This window comes from Rhea americana, unplaced genomic scaffold (genome assembly GCF_003343005.1).
Source record: "Rhea americana isolate MKP2758 unplaced genomic scaffold, rheAme1 scaffold_86, whole genome shotgun sequence".
NCBI classification, from domain to species: Eukaryota; Metazoa; Chordata; class Aves; order Rheiformes; family Rheidae; genus Rhea; species Rhea americana.
Genome location: NW_028187044.1, coordinates 1594735 through 1608095, shown reverse-complemented (window position 1 = coordinate 1608095; position 13361 = coordinate 1594735). Strand labels below are relative to the sequence as shown.

Below are 13361 nucleotides of genomic sequence, written 5' to 3'. Positions count from 1 at the left end.
AAATATCACACAAAAGTAACTTGCCTAGTGGTTCTAGAAGTTCTATTCTGTAATTGCCTAATGCCTTCACCCATTTTGCTTATACAGTACTTTCTATTAACTACTGTCAAACGACTTTAATATATTGTTTAACACTTTGTAAATTATGTTGTTAGGCTCTAAAATAACTTTGTTTTGAAGTGTTCCCTGAGACTCTCAATGTCTGCATGTATGATGCTTCCTGAAATTGTATAGCAGTACCTGCAATTTTGACATTTTCCTGGTTTCTTGCAGTCGGCTAAATTTAAGTTTGCTCCATTCTGTCAGTAATATGTCTCTTCTCTTTAGTATTGCTCCCCTTGATGCTACAATCAATTTCTTGTCAGGCTCCTTAGCTAGCATTTAGCAACAGCAGCTATGAGATGCTGTGAGATAGGTATGCTAGCGGCTCACCTAGCATTGTGGTTGGTATATGCACATAGATTATTATTTTTTAGCCAGAATGTGAAGCTTTTTTCTGCAGAAACTTTGACAATACCTGTGCAACTACAGCTTTTGACTTTGGTGGGTTTTTTTCCTTCACTTAATAAAGGTGTTCTTTAAAGCAATTTAGTCTTTTGCGTTTCAAGTAGACATAATATTGAGCATCTTGCTGTACTGTTTTAGGAGTGTCACTGTTCGTATTTCACATTTCTTTCCTATCTGCATTCCTTAGGAGATCATAATAGATGTTGATATCCACATTAAATCTCAATGAATTATGTGGAAGTTCCTTCAATTTATGCCAGTTCCAAAGAAAATCTAACTTTCTGAACAGGGTGACATTTTTAGTAGGGATTTCGCACTTGTTTTCTGCAAAACCATTCTATATATGAATGTTAGTCCTAGGTGGCACATAAATGAGAGCAGCAAACCCTCAGTAATGAACAAAAACATTGAAAAAGGCCATTTAAGAATCAAGGAGCCAGTAGGCCATGGGGCTCTGGAAACAAATAGCAACTTGAATAGAAACAAGCTTCAAAACTAAAGTTCTGATCTGAAACCAGTTTCCAGATTTCTGTTTTTATAGCCAAAAAGTATGCATATTTCAGTATGTTCAATATATATGGATTGGTGAGTCTGCTTTTTGTTGCAGATATCATTATGTATGAGAATCTTTGGTTTGGAGAAATAATGCTGCAATCTACATGTACCAGTCAGTTACTGAACCTGGGAAACTGCTCATCTCTCAATCCAAAACAAKGTAAGTCTGGAATGCAGAAGATTCCTCAAAATCACAATAAAATGGCTATTTAAAGCACACCATTTGGTACTCCAGTGGTTTTTATACAGGATAAAAATGTAAATGTGATCAATTGAGCTGCACAAAACACTGGAAGAATATGACAAGAACACYGTGGACAAGATGTGGACATGATGTCATCATGGGTAGGCATATGGAGTTTATTGCGAAGTTGGATGGTTACCTTTCAATATACTGAAAACTGAATTCGTTTAGATTAATTTTGAAACAGCTGTTGTCCTAGAACTCAACCTTAAGAGGTTTGAGACTGCCTAACAAGGTGACTTTATAGCAAGAATTATGTTGTAGTTACAGAAGTTTTGAAGGCTTAACGAATAGGTAAGTTCAAGGAACAAAAAATCAACAAGACCTATTAAGCACAGACTTTAAAGTGACTTGAAGTGTTGGAGGCTTGTGGAAAATACAGTGGAAGTATTACTACAAACTTATATTGTTTTTTTTCTTCCTGACATCTATTATTGCCAACTGTTTAAGACAGCATGGGAGTAAACGGTCAAGAATGAGTATTCCTATATTCTTACAAAGTTACAAATACAAGGCTATTTCTGATATATTTTAAAGTAGTATTCTTACACTACATCCAAAATAGAATCTAATTTTGGATCAAGTACTATGCATCTCAAGTTTCTTGGCTGCTTAGAATTATCATGAGATGATTTTGGTTTTGTTGGTGTAAGCATGTACCAGCTGATAGTTTTTTTTTTATAGCTCTTAGCTTAACAAAAATTTGAGATAATCCTATGTTTTAAGTTCATCATATAGTGGATGTTGGTGTTCTTCATGGTTTATTGGCATACGTATCATCGAAATTTCCCCACTTTGGAGACCTTCCATGTAGACAAGTTCAGAGGTTGGATAGTATTCAGCATGTTCAGCTAGACCAGCTTCAGTCAAATACGTTGGTTCATTTGGTCTTAAAAATTATCAGCATCACCATATTAAGAGGTAAGTTAACACATTGGACTTTCACAACTTCAGAATTGCCTTGCAATGGTTTAATGGTTTAAATTTTAGGTGTTGGCTGTTTCTTACTCCACACTGCAGTGTTTGAGATATGAATCACAGGTAAGAGCTTTGTGATGAGCCTCTCATAGGGGGTGCAACAGGTAGAGAACTTCAGAGTTAGAGGCAGGAAGGAAGTAGTGACTGAAATCAGCTGCTGAAAGAAGGCTATTGCCCACCAGTTGATCAGGATTGTACATGTTTTGGGGATAAGCCTGCAGGCAGAAGGCACTAATAATCAGTGTTCCTACTCACTGAGAGGTTGATGAGATTTCACTAAGGAGTGAGCAGTCACCCTTTGTGATACAGACTGCAGTTACTAATGCCCTGACTGGTCAGTCAGATGACTCGAGCATCTCCAGAGCTCCAAAATAGTGTTGACCTGATTTTCAGCGAGGTGGGGCGTTGGAGAAGCATGCTGGTATGAGGTACAGTGTGGGGAGGTGGAAAGGGCAGCAGGAATGTGCATCTGAAATCCTCTTCTGGGGAGAGCTGTGTGTAGCAGGAGTGCTGAGAAGAAGGCTCTATTGCAGTTATGGTGGAACTTTTTTTTTTTTTTAATTACTAAGAATTGTTTCCTGAGGGTTCATGGTTGTGAATCCAGGTGTTTAATGTACTTTTTTTTTTTAACTGTTCATTCCTTTTAGAACAGTGAATGGAGTTATTTCAGGATTCCTTTTTCCGAAGTCATTTCTGTCTTAATTTTCTGTGTTAAAATTATAGTTTATTTCTATCCATTCATCATAATGAGACCTTAAATAGTTCCTTCCTAGCATCTTCTCAACTTTCTGAAATGAACAAAAACAAATCATCTTGGTGCCTTCTTAGTATATTATGCACTGTGTATTAACATATGTATGTTTTTCAAGGCATTGGGAAGTTAAAGACCACTGCTACCACCTGGAAAGGGAGTCCYCCCCCCCTTTCTTTTCACTTACTTAAATATTCTGACTTTCCTCCATTTTTCCATGGGAAGCTGCTATTTCTCCATGCTTGACATAATGCTTTTCAGATTTAGTTGATCGTACTGCACTATCACTGTGTTTTAGTGCTGCAGAAGATTGAAATGATCTTACCCACACTGTCAGTATCACCTTTATTATAAATGGAGAATTGTAAAGATAGAAATCTCTAATTTATTATTTTATGTGAATCTGAAACTGTTGGCACTGATTTAAAGCAGGATCTATTATCCAAGAATTTTATTTGAATTTATGAAAATACAGCTGTAATATGGGATTACCAGAACCTTTCAAGCAGTATCCTGAATGAAGAATGTCAKAGAGATCTTATAATTGTTTGTCTATATATGCTATTAATTCTCTTAGGATGCTTGTACCCAGCTACAGTTTCTTTTATATGAACATTTTTACAGAAATGTTTTTTTTATTCCCCAGCAATTGCAGAAACAGTGGTTTCATATTTAGAGTTAATCTGTTACTAAGGTGTTTTGAGTACAGTCTTTTCCCTGTTGAAACCAGTCAAGATGAGTTGGAGTGCTCAAAAATGCTCATCAATACCTGCTATTTCCCAGGGAGTGTCCAGTTGCTGAATACTTAGATGCTTGGAAAATTATTGCTACATCTAAATTTTTTTCTCTATRTATTTCTAAAATAGCATTCTCTATGCATTTCTTCAAGCTAGCTTCATATTGGTGAAGAAATCATAAATTGTTTAATCTTATCTTGAAGAAATTTGTGGTCATTTTCTTGTTTGTTTATATACTTCTTCCTATAAAATAAGTCACATTATTTCAAACTTTTTCAGAATCTGTGTACAACTACAAAGGGGGCAGCCAAAGGAAAGTTATTCTAACAGTAGAACAGAACAGAGGTCGACATTATAGAATGGTGCTGTGGGGAGCTGGGGCAGCCTGGTACCCTCAACTTCAAAGGAGAAAAGGTAAAATCTTTGGAACTTTAGGCTACTGTAATAGGAATTCTGTGATGTCATTAATAGCTTTTAAATGTTCAACTGATAACATTTTCCTTTCAACCTTTAAATATTCCTGCATCTTGCTAGGACAATATGTTGGATGTTTTTAAAAGTTATCTTATTTTGAAAATAATGCCATCAGCAACAGAATTTGCATGCACTCATTTTAGAGTCCTGAGGAATTTTTATGGTATTAAATTATAAATATTTAGAAAATTCTATTTAGATGTAAAACTCTCTGGTGTCTAATTGTCATATAACTATGAAAAAGAACTTGAGTGTTAACTAAATCAGCAGATTTTCTGAATCTTTCTGCTGTTGTCTGTTTTTGCTTCAATTCCTAGTTTTCTCTCCACTGCTGACTTTCAGTGTATGCATTCCACCTTAGTAACTTCAGTATATTAAAACCTACATGGCTTTTGTTTTTGTGTCTGTCAATGTGGTTAGACGTATACAATTCATTAGATAAACAAGTGATTATAAATCTTGCAGAACTCAATGCCAAAAATATTCCAAAATACAATTTTTTTGAGATGTTTTAATACTATATTATAGCTGGAAAATATTAAATAGTTATCATAGTTAATCTTTAAGTTACTGTGGTTAATCATTCCCTAATGCTTAAAGCAGAAGTCTAAGAAAAGGTAGATCTCCGTAGTGTTACAACTGTTAGTATCTGATGGAAAGCTTGTGTCGTCTTCTCTGGCTAGTGTTCATCTAGCACCTTGCATTTTAATCATTAAAAGACTATCTGAAATTCAAGGTAAGAGTGATTTCTCAACTGTAGAAATACCACAGATAGACAAACCATGAACGTTTGATCCCAGCAAGATAGCCAAAAAAGATAGTTCTATCATGCTAAACAGACACACATGTCATACAACTGAATACTGTTGAGTGAGTTACAGGAGGACAGCACGTGATGTCCGTTCTTGCTAGGAGTCATAGAAAACCAGCTGGGGCATGTGTTTACTGTTTGTACTGGCAGATTAGATACCTTGGGGTCTTGTACAGCAGGGGATTTGTAACTTCTAAATTGTGCCCATCTTTTAAATAAAAGACATAACACTATACTATTTTGGTGTGTCTAACAATTGTTTCCAAAACAAGCTACATTTGTTTTTCATCTTTTGCTAAAAGATTCTTGAAAGACTGGATTGACTATTAATATGGGGTAAAATTCTGAACTGTAGATGGTGGAAAAAATACAGAGTAAGTTTTTGTTAGGCGCACAGAGCAAATCTAAGATGTATGTCCCCTTTGCCATACTGAAGGAATGATTTAGAGGGGGATCTATAAAACAGTATCTCATAGCAAAAGTATTGTAGCAATTGGTATTCTTAGACTAGAAGTACGTATGCAGGGATACTGAGATAATCTCAGCTCATCTTCAGGTAAACTGAAGCAGTTACTAGAGAAAAGCCAGCATGAGTGAATTCATTTTGTAAGAGTTTGGAACAGTGGGGAAAAAAAAGGCACATTAATAAGATACATATTTAAGAGAAAAGAAACATGATTTAAGAATTTAGGAAAATTACAAATTCTACACAACCCAGAGTTTTTTCCCAAAGAGTAGAAAAACTGAAGACTGTAGATTGCCAAAGGAGGGATAATAACAGCAGGTGAATTGGAAGACATGGTAAGAGCTGGGTGGGGCACAGAAAGAATGTTGAAGTGTCTCAAAAAGCCTGATCTAAAGCCACTGAAATCTATGTTTCTGATTAATTTTAAGTCTGTTTGCCGAAATAGTCTAGAGGCATAGACTTGCAGTTTCGTCCTTCACCAGTTCCTTGTGTTTGACAGTGTGTTAATTTCTCAGACTACAGTGGGAATCCACTGATACTTTTCAGATGTCTTCAGCACATTTCTCTACACATACCAGATTTAAGTGCAGAGTTTTCTGCTGTAGCTCAAGATAGAAAAATATAGGAAATACAAAGGATAACAAGGGAAACAACCTGAAATTTAAAATACTCAGACTGTAAAATTAGAGGCAAAGTGTCTTTGTATTCATTCAGATAAACACAACACATTAAGGGAACTGTTGCAATAAAAGCATGTTTTTGGGACCCTTCTCTACTATTTGAAATCTTCAGAACCACAGTACATCCCTCTGATCTGATAAAACAAGAATAAATAGAGGAAGGATCTGAACATCTTTTCACACCAAGGGAGATTAAAAGGAGATTATATTTGATACTCAGTTTACTAATGAATTTTGTGACCCATTATCTAGTCAGCAGGGGAATGCTGAAGATCTGAGTAGTGTGTTAAATTCAGCTATTTTAAATTTCAGGTTTTTTCCCTTGCTATCCAAGCACAGATTTGCCTATTCATCAGAGGAATGCTGAGGATCTAAATAGTGTGTTAAATTCAGGTTTCAGTCAGATCTTGTGATCTAGTAGATAGACCAATCCTGATACTACCTGTCTTCTACTTCCATGTATTATCATTTCTGTTGCCCTACTCTTGCCAAGTATTTGTTTCTATTTCCTCCTTCTGTTTTCATTTTCCCTCAGCTCAGCTATGCTGTAATATTTCACCTGAATCTTGCTTTGGGCTGGAGTATACTTGATTCTGGGGGACTGCAAGATCTCTGTAGTCATGGATAAGAGATGCATGAAACTAGATTGTTCAGTAGAGATGGAGGTTTTTAAGAGTCTTTTACTGCAAAAYACTACCTGAGCATCTACCATCAGAGACTTTCCTGGATCTTGAAACCGTTGGAAGTTATGACCCCTACCCAATCCCTAAAAGCATCCCTGAGACTGCTTCTTCCAGAATACTTCTACCAGAACTTCTTAAAAAAAAAAAAAAAAAAAAAAAAAAAAAAAAAAAAAAAAAACCTTAGACCTGTGACTACAAGAAAACAGTCTATATTTCTCTAACTTCATTTCCAAAAGTGATTGTTGTAGCTGAAACTTTCAGCTTGAGTAAACAGATAGGAAAGAGCAGCCTGAAATTTTTTATTTTACCAAAAATTTATAAGCAAGTGAATAATGAATCTTTAACAAAGTGGAGGACAACACAAAATACAATACAATTCTGTATTCTCTTACTGAAGTATTTTTCTTTCTTGTGGAATCATGGAAAATAAATCAATATTATATAAATTACAGTATTTTGGAGAAGGAATTTGTTTTAAAAAGTACTTATCGTGAACAGGAAACCGTTGATAAATTTAATAACTTGATCTTCTTTYTTCCTCCAGACATTGCCAGTTCCTTTCCTTCAAGAGCTAGCAAGAAATACAGAACTAGTTTCTTTTTCCAAAGTTTGAGTTGAATGTTGAAAAATGAATTCAGTATAAGTGAAATGAAGGCATCATTCTGTTATGGGAAGACCACAAGAACATCATGAAAATGGCACTAGAGTAGAGTATGTTCTTAGTGTTTCTGTATTATTTCTAAGGAATAAAATACAGTATTTAACATCAGAATGATTACATGAAAAGGCAGTCACTTAATTCTAGTTTGCAAACAGCCCAACAAATGAGATATGGCTGTCAAATAACCATTTCATTTTTTTAGTAGTATTATAGTTCAAGGCTGCTTGTGAACATGTGCCTTAATGACCCCGAAACAGGTAGTGGGGCATTTCTGTGTTTGTTTTTTTTTTAATGTCCTTGAGTATTTGCTGTGCCTGTTCTTTTTGCATGGAAATCAGTAAAATTAAGTATCTGAACAAGATCAGAATTGGAAAGTTTGAGTCAGTGTTTTGTTAGGCAGCGGAACAACATTTGTTTTGCTGTCTATTATAATTCTGAAACATGATAATCATGGTAGCAATCAGAATTTTGCCAGTAATTGGAATTAGCAGCATTCATTAACAAATATGTTCTTTAAATTGATTGCCCTCTAAAAAAACAAAAATATTACTTAGAAGTTTTTCTGCTAAATTTAATTCTAAGGTTTGCTGGAGCATGGTTAGCCAAAATTCTCCTAAATTACTTCCTAACTGATCATCTTAGCTCCTCTGAACAGAGTTTCTGCATGAACAAAAGGAGAGCAGAATAAGTTAGGCGTAAATCATAAATTTGAGAGGATAAACTTTTTTYAACCATTTCCTTTCTAAATATTACTAAATCTTAGCGCCTTTGTGATATTTATAGAAGCTGTATAAAATTAAGGAAAACATAATTAGTAGGACTGATCTCTCAAAATGTGGCCAGGAATTCAGGAAAAAAATTCTGGAAGTGATGGGTAGCTTCCTTTACTAATGTTTCAGTTCCAACCCCAGAGGAATTTGATAGGATAATAGCATGCTCAGCTGAAAAACAACAAATGCTAGTGCCAGATCAGCCAAAGCAGGAACTAGGACTGTTCTCTAACATACTTTACGAGCATATAGCTTCTTCTAGCATATTTCTGCCTYATTCCAAATTTTTGTATTTATCAGTCTCCTTCATGAATAATTCTTGTTGTCATAGCCATTATTTCTGCACATTATTGTTTGAACAAAGCAAAGGTTCAGTGAAAGATTTTTTTWAAAAACTTTTTTGTGGGAAACAAAAGAAATTGTAATATTCATAACAAGCGATTTTTAAAAGCACAAGAAATTATAGTGTAAAATGTGCCTATTTGATCAAATTGGTGACCGTTCTGTTTCAAACCACATTGTTAGTGTTGCCCCTCTGAATCATTCTGAAAACATGAAACTATCCCTCAAATCATTGTATTATACTTGGGTTATGGTTTTTTACGCCTTCTCTGCGACCATGAAAGCATAACCATCTCTGGTGTTTTTAAGGAACTATGAGATTATCATGCAACCTTTATAAGAAGAAAAAAATCTGTATGTCACGAGGTTTGAAATAAAGTTACCRGAGCTGACAATGTGAAAATATTTTACTGATTTATTATTCAGTGTTATAGGTGATTTCAATTTTCTGTGAATTAACAATCATTTGGAAATCAAACYTTTCTATATGTTTTTTGCTTATTGTTTATTCCGTAGATCACATATGGGACTTTAAATACCTTCTTGTCCAACGTAGTTCTGTGTCAGGTGACTTTGAACTGCACACAACTCCATGGTCATCCTGTGAGTGCTTGTTTGATGATGACAAAAGGGTAATTGAATTTAAAGAAAGATTTCAGAAGAGTAAAACATTCCTCACGAAAATGACGAATCTCTCAGCACATTTGGAGGAAAAATGTTCAGGTAAATTTGTTATCCACAATTCYGTGGTGTTCATATAGTGCAATGCATAGCTAAGCAGAATGTATGCTATGCTTATGGCAGCAAAATGTTTTTTTGTTTTGTTAGAGTTGTTTTGGGAGCCTGAATTTATTCTGGAGGCTGCTATTCAGTACCCAGCCAAACTACAAATGTAGTCTTCATTCAGTGAGCACAGAAGTGAGAGTCGAGTATAGTACCTGGTACCATACAAAGATAGCTTTGGAATATATGGAGAAATGCTGCCTCTTGTTCTCCATACCAATTATTTTAATGATGATATGATTAACCACTGAAAGTTTATGGAATGTTATTTCTTGAAAACATGATCTTAGAAGTAAAACATCCTTTTTGAAGAAACTGCTGGAGTAAATGCCAGAGTTACCGAGCTGATGCTATTGTCTTTGATTATAGATATATAAAACTAGATAAGGATTGTTTCTCTCTTCAAAAATTAATGAAACCATGAAAACTTCTTGCAGAAGGACAAAAAAAAAAATCTTTATGTAAGATCACCTCTTTCCTTTTGTCCTCACCCTCCCCCTTCCCTTCCAAAAAAAAAAAAAAAAAAAGTTACAATTAGTGGTAAACGTTAAGAAGCAGAGGAAATAAAGCTGCTTTTGCAACATTTAATTCAATTTATGTATAAGTAGATAGTATAAAACTAAGCTGTTAAGGTTATGCTTTTCATTGTTTCAGAATCAGGATGGAAGAAAAGCAATTATTTTATTTATCTGATCTAATCATGGATTATTATATTATGTKCTGATCGGTATGCTCTCTTTTTGAGCACTAAGTCTGGAAAGGATAGGTAATTTTGCCAACAGTGTGTGAACACACACAATCTACCAGATTAGAGACTTGATCTGCAGGAGATTCAAATGACAAATTTCAAAGTAGCATTTTGCTTTATCAATGAAAACCTGCACAGRTTTGATTGACTTGTATTGTGAAAATTACCACTTTGTATGTAGTAATATCTATAGAAGTTTATCAAATGATTTTTCTGTTCTGTTTGAGTGTTCCAGTTTTGATCTGTATGCTTATACTGAATCATCTCTGTGTTTGTGTGACGTAACAGCAAATAAAACTTCTATTGCTACTGATTCTTTTAATCAAAATACCTATTTTTACAGTGTCACAGAATTCTGTTCGTTAATTATGACCTTATTAGAAATCTTGTGTCAAGATCAACAGTTTCTAATATGAAATTACTTTGATAGTTTTCTTGTACTGCTGGACATGGAAATTATTTGTGCAATTATGCAATCTTTTTCTTTTCTTTAGGTCTTTCTATATTGATATCCATCTCAATAGTATCTAAAAAGCACATTTTTAGAATTAATATTTTACCACAATTTTTCACAGCAGAATTGATCTCTGAAAACATGAGTGTGCACTTCAAAAGAAAACTGCTATTCAGAAAACTTTATGATGATAATTGTTTTTGAATCAGCAGTGTTATGCTCCTTTGCTTTCTGTTGTTACTGTCTGTAAAACTGAATGCAGATTTGATTGTAATTGTTGTTTCTGTAGGAGTGATTCAACTGAAAGCCCGTATTTTAGAGTTGAAGTTTACCATTTCAACAGGCCAGTACAGGCAACTCATCTTCCATGCTAACACTTCCCTGGACAGTGTTTTGGCTTCTCTGCCTATGATTACCTATTCAGGTTGTGCTAAATGTGGTTCAGAACTACAGGCAGATGAGAACAAGATCTACGAGCAATGTGTTAGATGTTTGCCACACAACAAAGTAAAAACATTCTATAGGTAAGCCAAACAAAACTAGAATGATGAATTACACTGTAATATGTTGAATGGTCAAAATATAAATGTATTTCAGATATGCATAGAAACCTCCATTTTTCTAAGCAATTTTCAAGGAAATCTTTAATTTACTCTATCAGCAATTGCAATACCATTATTATTAGGTGGTATGCTTTGTTAAAATCTTAACTATTTTTTTCTTTGAATACTGTATGGTGTGATAATGGGATTTACTCACTGTAAGTGAGCTAAAATGAAAGAGGATGTTGACCACAGACACTCCCTGATCATTTTGTTTCAATGTAGCTTTGAAATTGTGTGAATGCACAACCATTTTTTTTTAAGCTGAATAATCTAATTTAGCSTTGCAGAAATGATACCAGCAAAGGTTTCAGTAAACATTCTTGTAGAGAGCAGAGATACTAAATGATCAGCAGRTGGCACTGTGAGACAAGGTATATATGCACATATACCACTAACAGAAGAGGATAAACAGCTGCAGTTAGTCTAAAAATATCATCAGTGACTAGTTAAAATTGTTCAATTTTTAATTTATTTCAARCTTTTGGAATGTAAGTATTATAGGAACTTGCAAGACATGGCTAGAGAGGGTCAATTCTGAGGCAGTGATAGAATTCTAGAATATGTAATTTTTCTACTGAGATGCTTTCTAAAATTATTCCAAAGCTAYTTCATAGTGAGTTAGATCAACAAATCATTGCATGCTCAGTACCTGCTTACTTGGCTTTCTCCTTATGTAAAATATCTTATCTTGCATCTTTAATAAGAAACAAAAGAACAACACTAAGGCAACTTAGTTCTTCAAGAAAAGACTTAATAGATGTATAAACTAATGTATCAAAAATTTCCAGTATCTAGTTAGAAAGTATCTACATCCTTCTGCCTTCATGATGATAAAAATTTCCAGTATCTGGAGAGTCTACATCCTTCTGCCTTCATGATGATACCAGTTTTGCTTGACAACCATATGTCCACAAGAAAACACTTGTATGTAACCAGAAATAGGTCTGAAACTCATGGAATAAGGTGTTTTATACGTAATGCTAAAATTACCCATGTTGTCCTTTTACAATTCTTTAGTGTTTATCCAGTAAATATGACAGACTTACTTTTGGCTGACATTTGTTGTGAGATCTAGAATGCAGGATGTTGTTTCCCAGGTTTTATGCAACAATGGGCAAACACTATATCCTTTATAGTGTGTCAGGTAGCTTATATTCCCAAGTTTTCCTAGTGATTGGAAAGATTCTCCATTTCTATTATAAAAGTAACTTGAAGGACCTCAGTTTACCCTCTCACACAAAAGGTGATAGAAAAGTGATAATAAAGACTTTTTCTGTTTGCATTATGAACATGTGTTTACAGGTGTGTGGAACTTGAATACACAACCTTTTTGAAGAAAAGTCTGTTGCATTCTTTCACTGAAATTTTGCTGTGATCAGTTCAGCAACAGTGGATCTCTTTGCTCCCAATTCTATATTGTAAGATGATTTAGTACATTGTGTTAATAGGGGGAAAAAAAAACTTGCTTTGCTAAACAAATATCTTGTTTCAATGGAAAAAAAAATAATTCATTGACTGAACATGCTGTCCTAGCATTAGTGCCCTATTTGTGCAACAACTTGAAATGTTAATGATTTTATTAGTTTTATTTGTAAAACTGCATGCATAACTGGTAGAAAATTACATTTGCTTCTCCATAGCCTGTGATTGATATCCCTTTATCTAATTTTTTTAAATCTGTCAATACAAGGGTATATTAAACTCAGCATATGCTATACTTCTAGAAATACAGTGGCTTCCAGCACCCTTTTGTGAGTAAAATCTGCATACTGTTTTACTGTTTATCATGATTAAGTCCAATTATTAAACATTTTAGATGACTTCTTTTTTTTTAAGATCTCTTTGGAATTTAGGGTTTTGAGGTTAGGTCATTCTGAAGATCATTGCATTAGGTCACCATGTTTTTCATTTGAAATACAGATGCCTGTTTTGTTACTCATGATTGTGATAAAAGTTTATCTTTTTCTAAGGTGCTGAAGATGCAAGATTAGATGCATGTATATGCGCTTACATGGTTTTCTTTTTTTTCTTTTGTAAATTAGGTGCCCTGAAGACTGAAAGTGTAAATGTTTTTTTTTTTTTTTTTTTTTTTTTTTTTTTTTTTATAGATAC

The 13361-nt window shown here is 34.2% G+C and overlaps 1 protein-coding gene across 5 annotated transcripts in view; it reads left to right on the top strand.

Annotated features, from left to right (window-relative positions):
* Positions 1 to 13361, top strand: part of SHLD2 (shieldin complex subunit 2) — a 46349-nt gene that overhangs the window by 27283 nt on the left and 5705 nt on the right. For all 5 annotated transcript variants that reach the window (XM_085323724.1, XM_085323726.1, XM_085323725.1 and 2 more), the window contains 5 exons: positions 1115 to 1222; positions 2033 to 2227; positions 4052 to 4186; positions 9176 to 9382; positions 10934 to 11168. In XM_085323724.1, coding sequence (XP_085179850.1) covers positions 1115 to 1222; positions 2033 to 2227; positions 4052 to 4186; positions 9176 to 9382; positions 10934 to 11168 — 880 coding nt within the window. The remainder of the gene's footprint in view (positions 1 to 1114; positions 1223 to 2032; positions 2228 to 4051; positions 4187 to 9175; positions 9383 to 10933; positions 11169 to 13361) is intronic.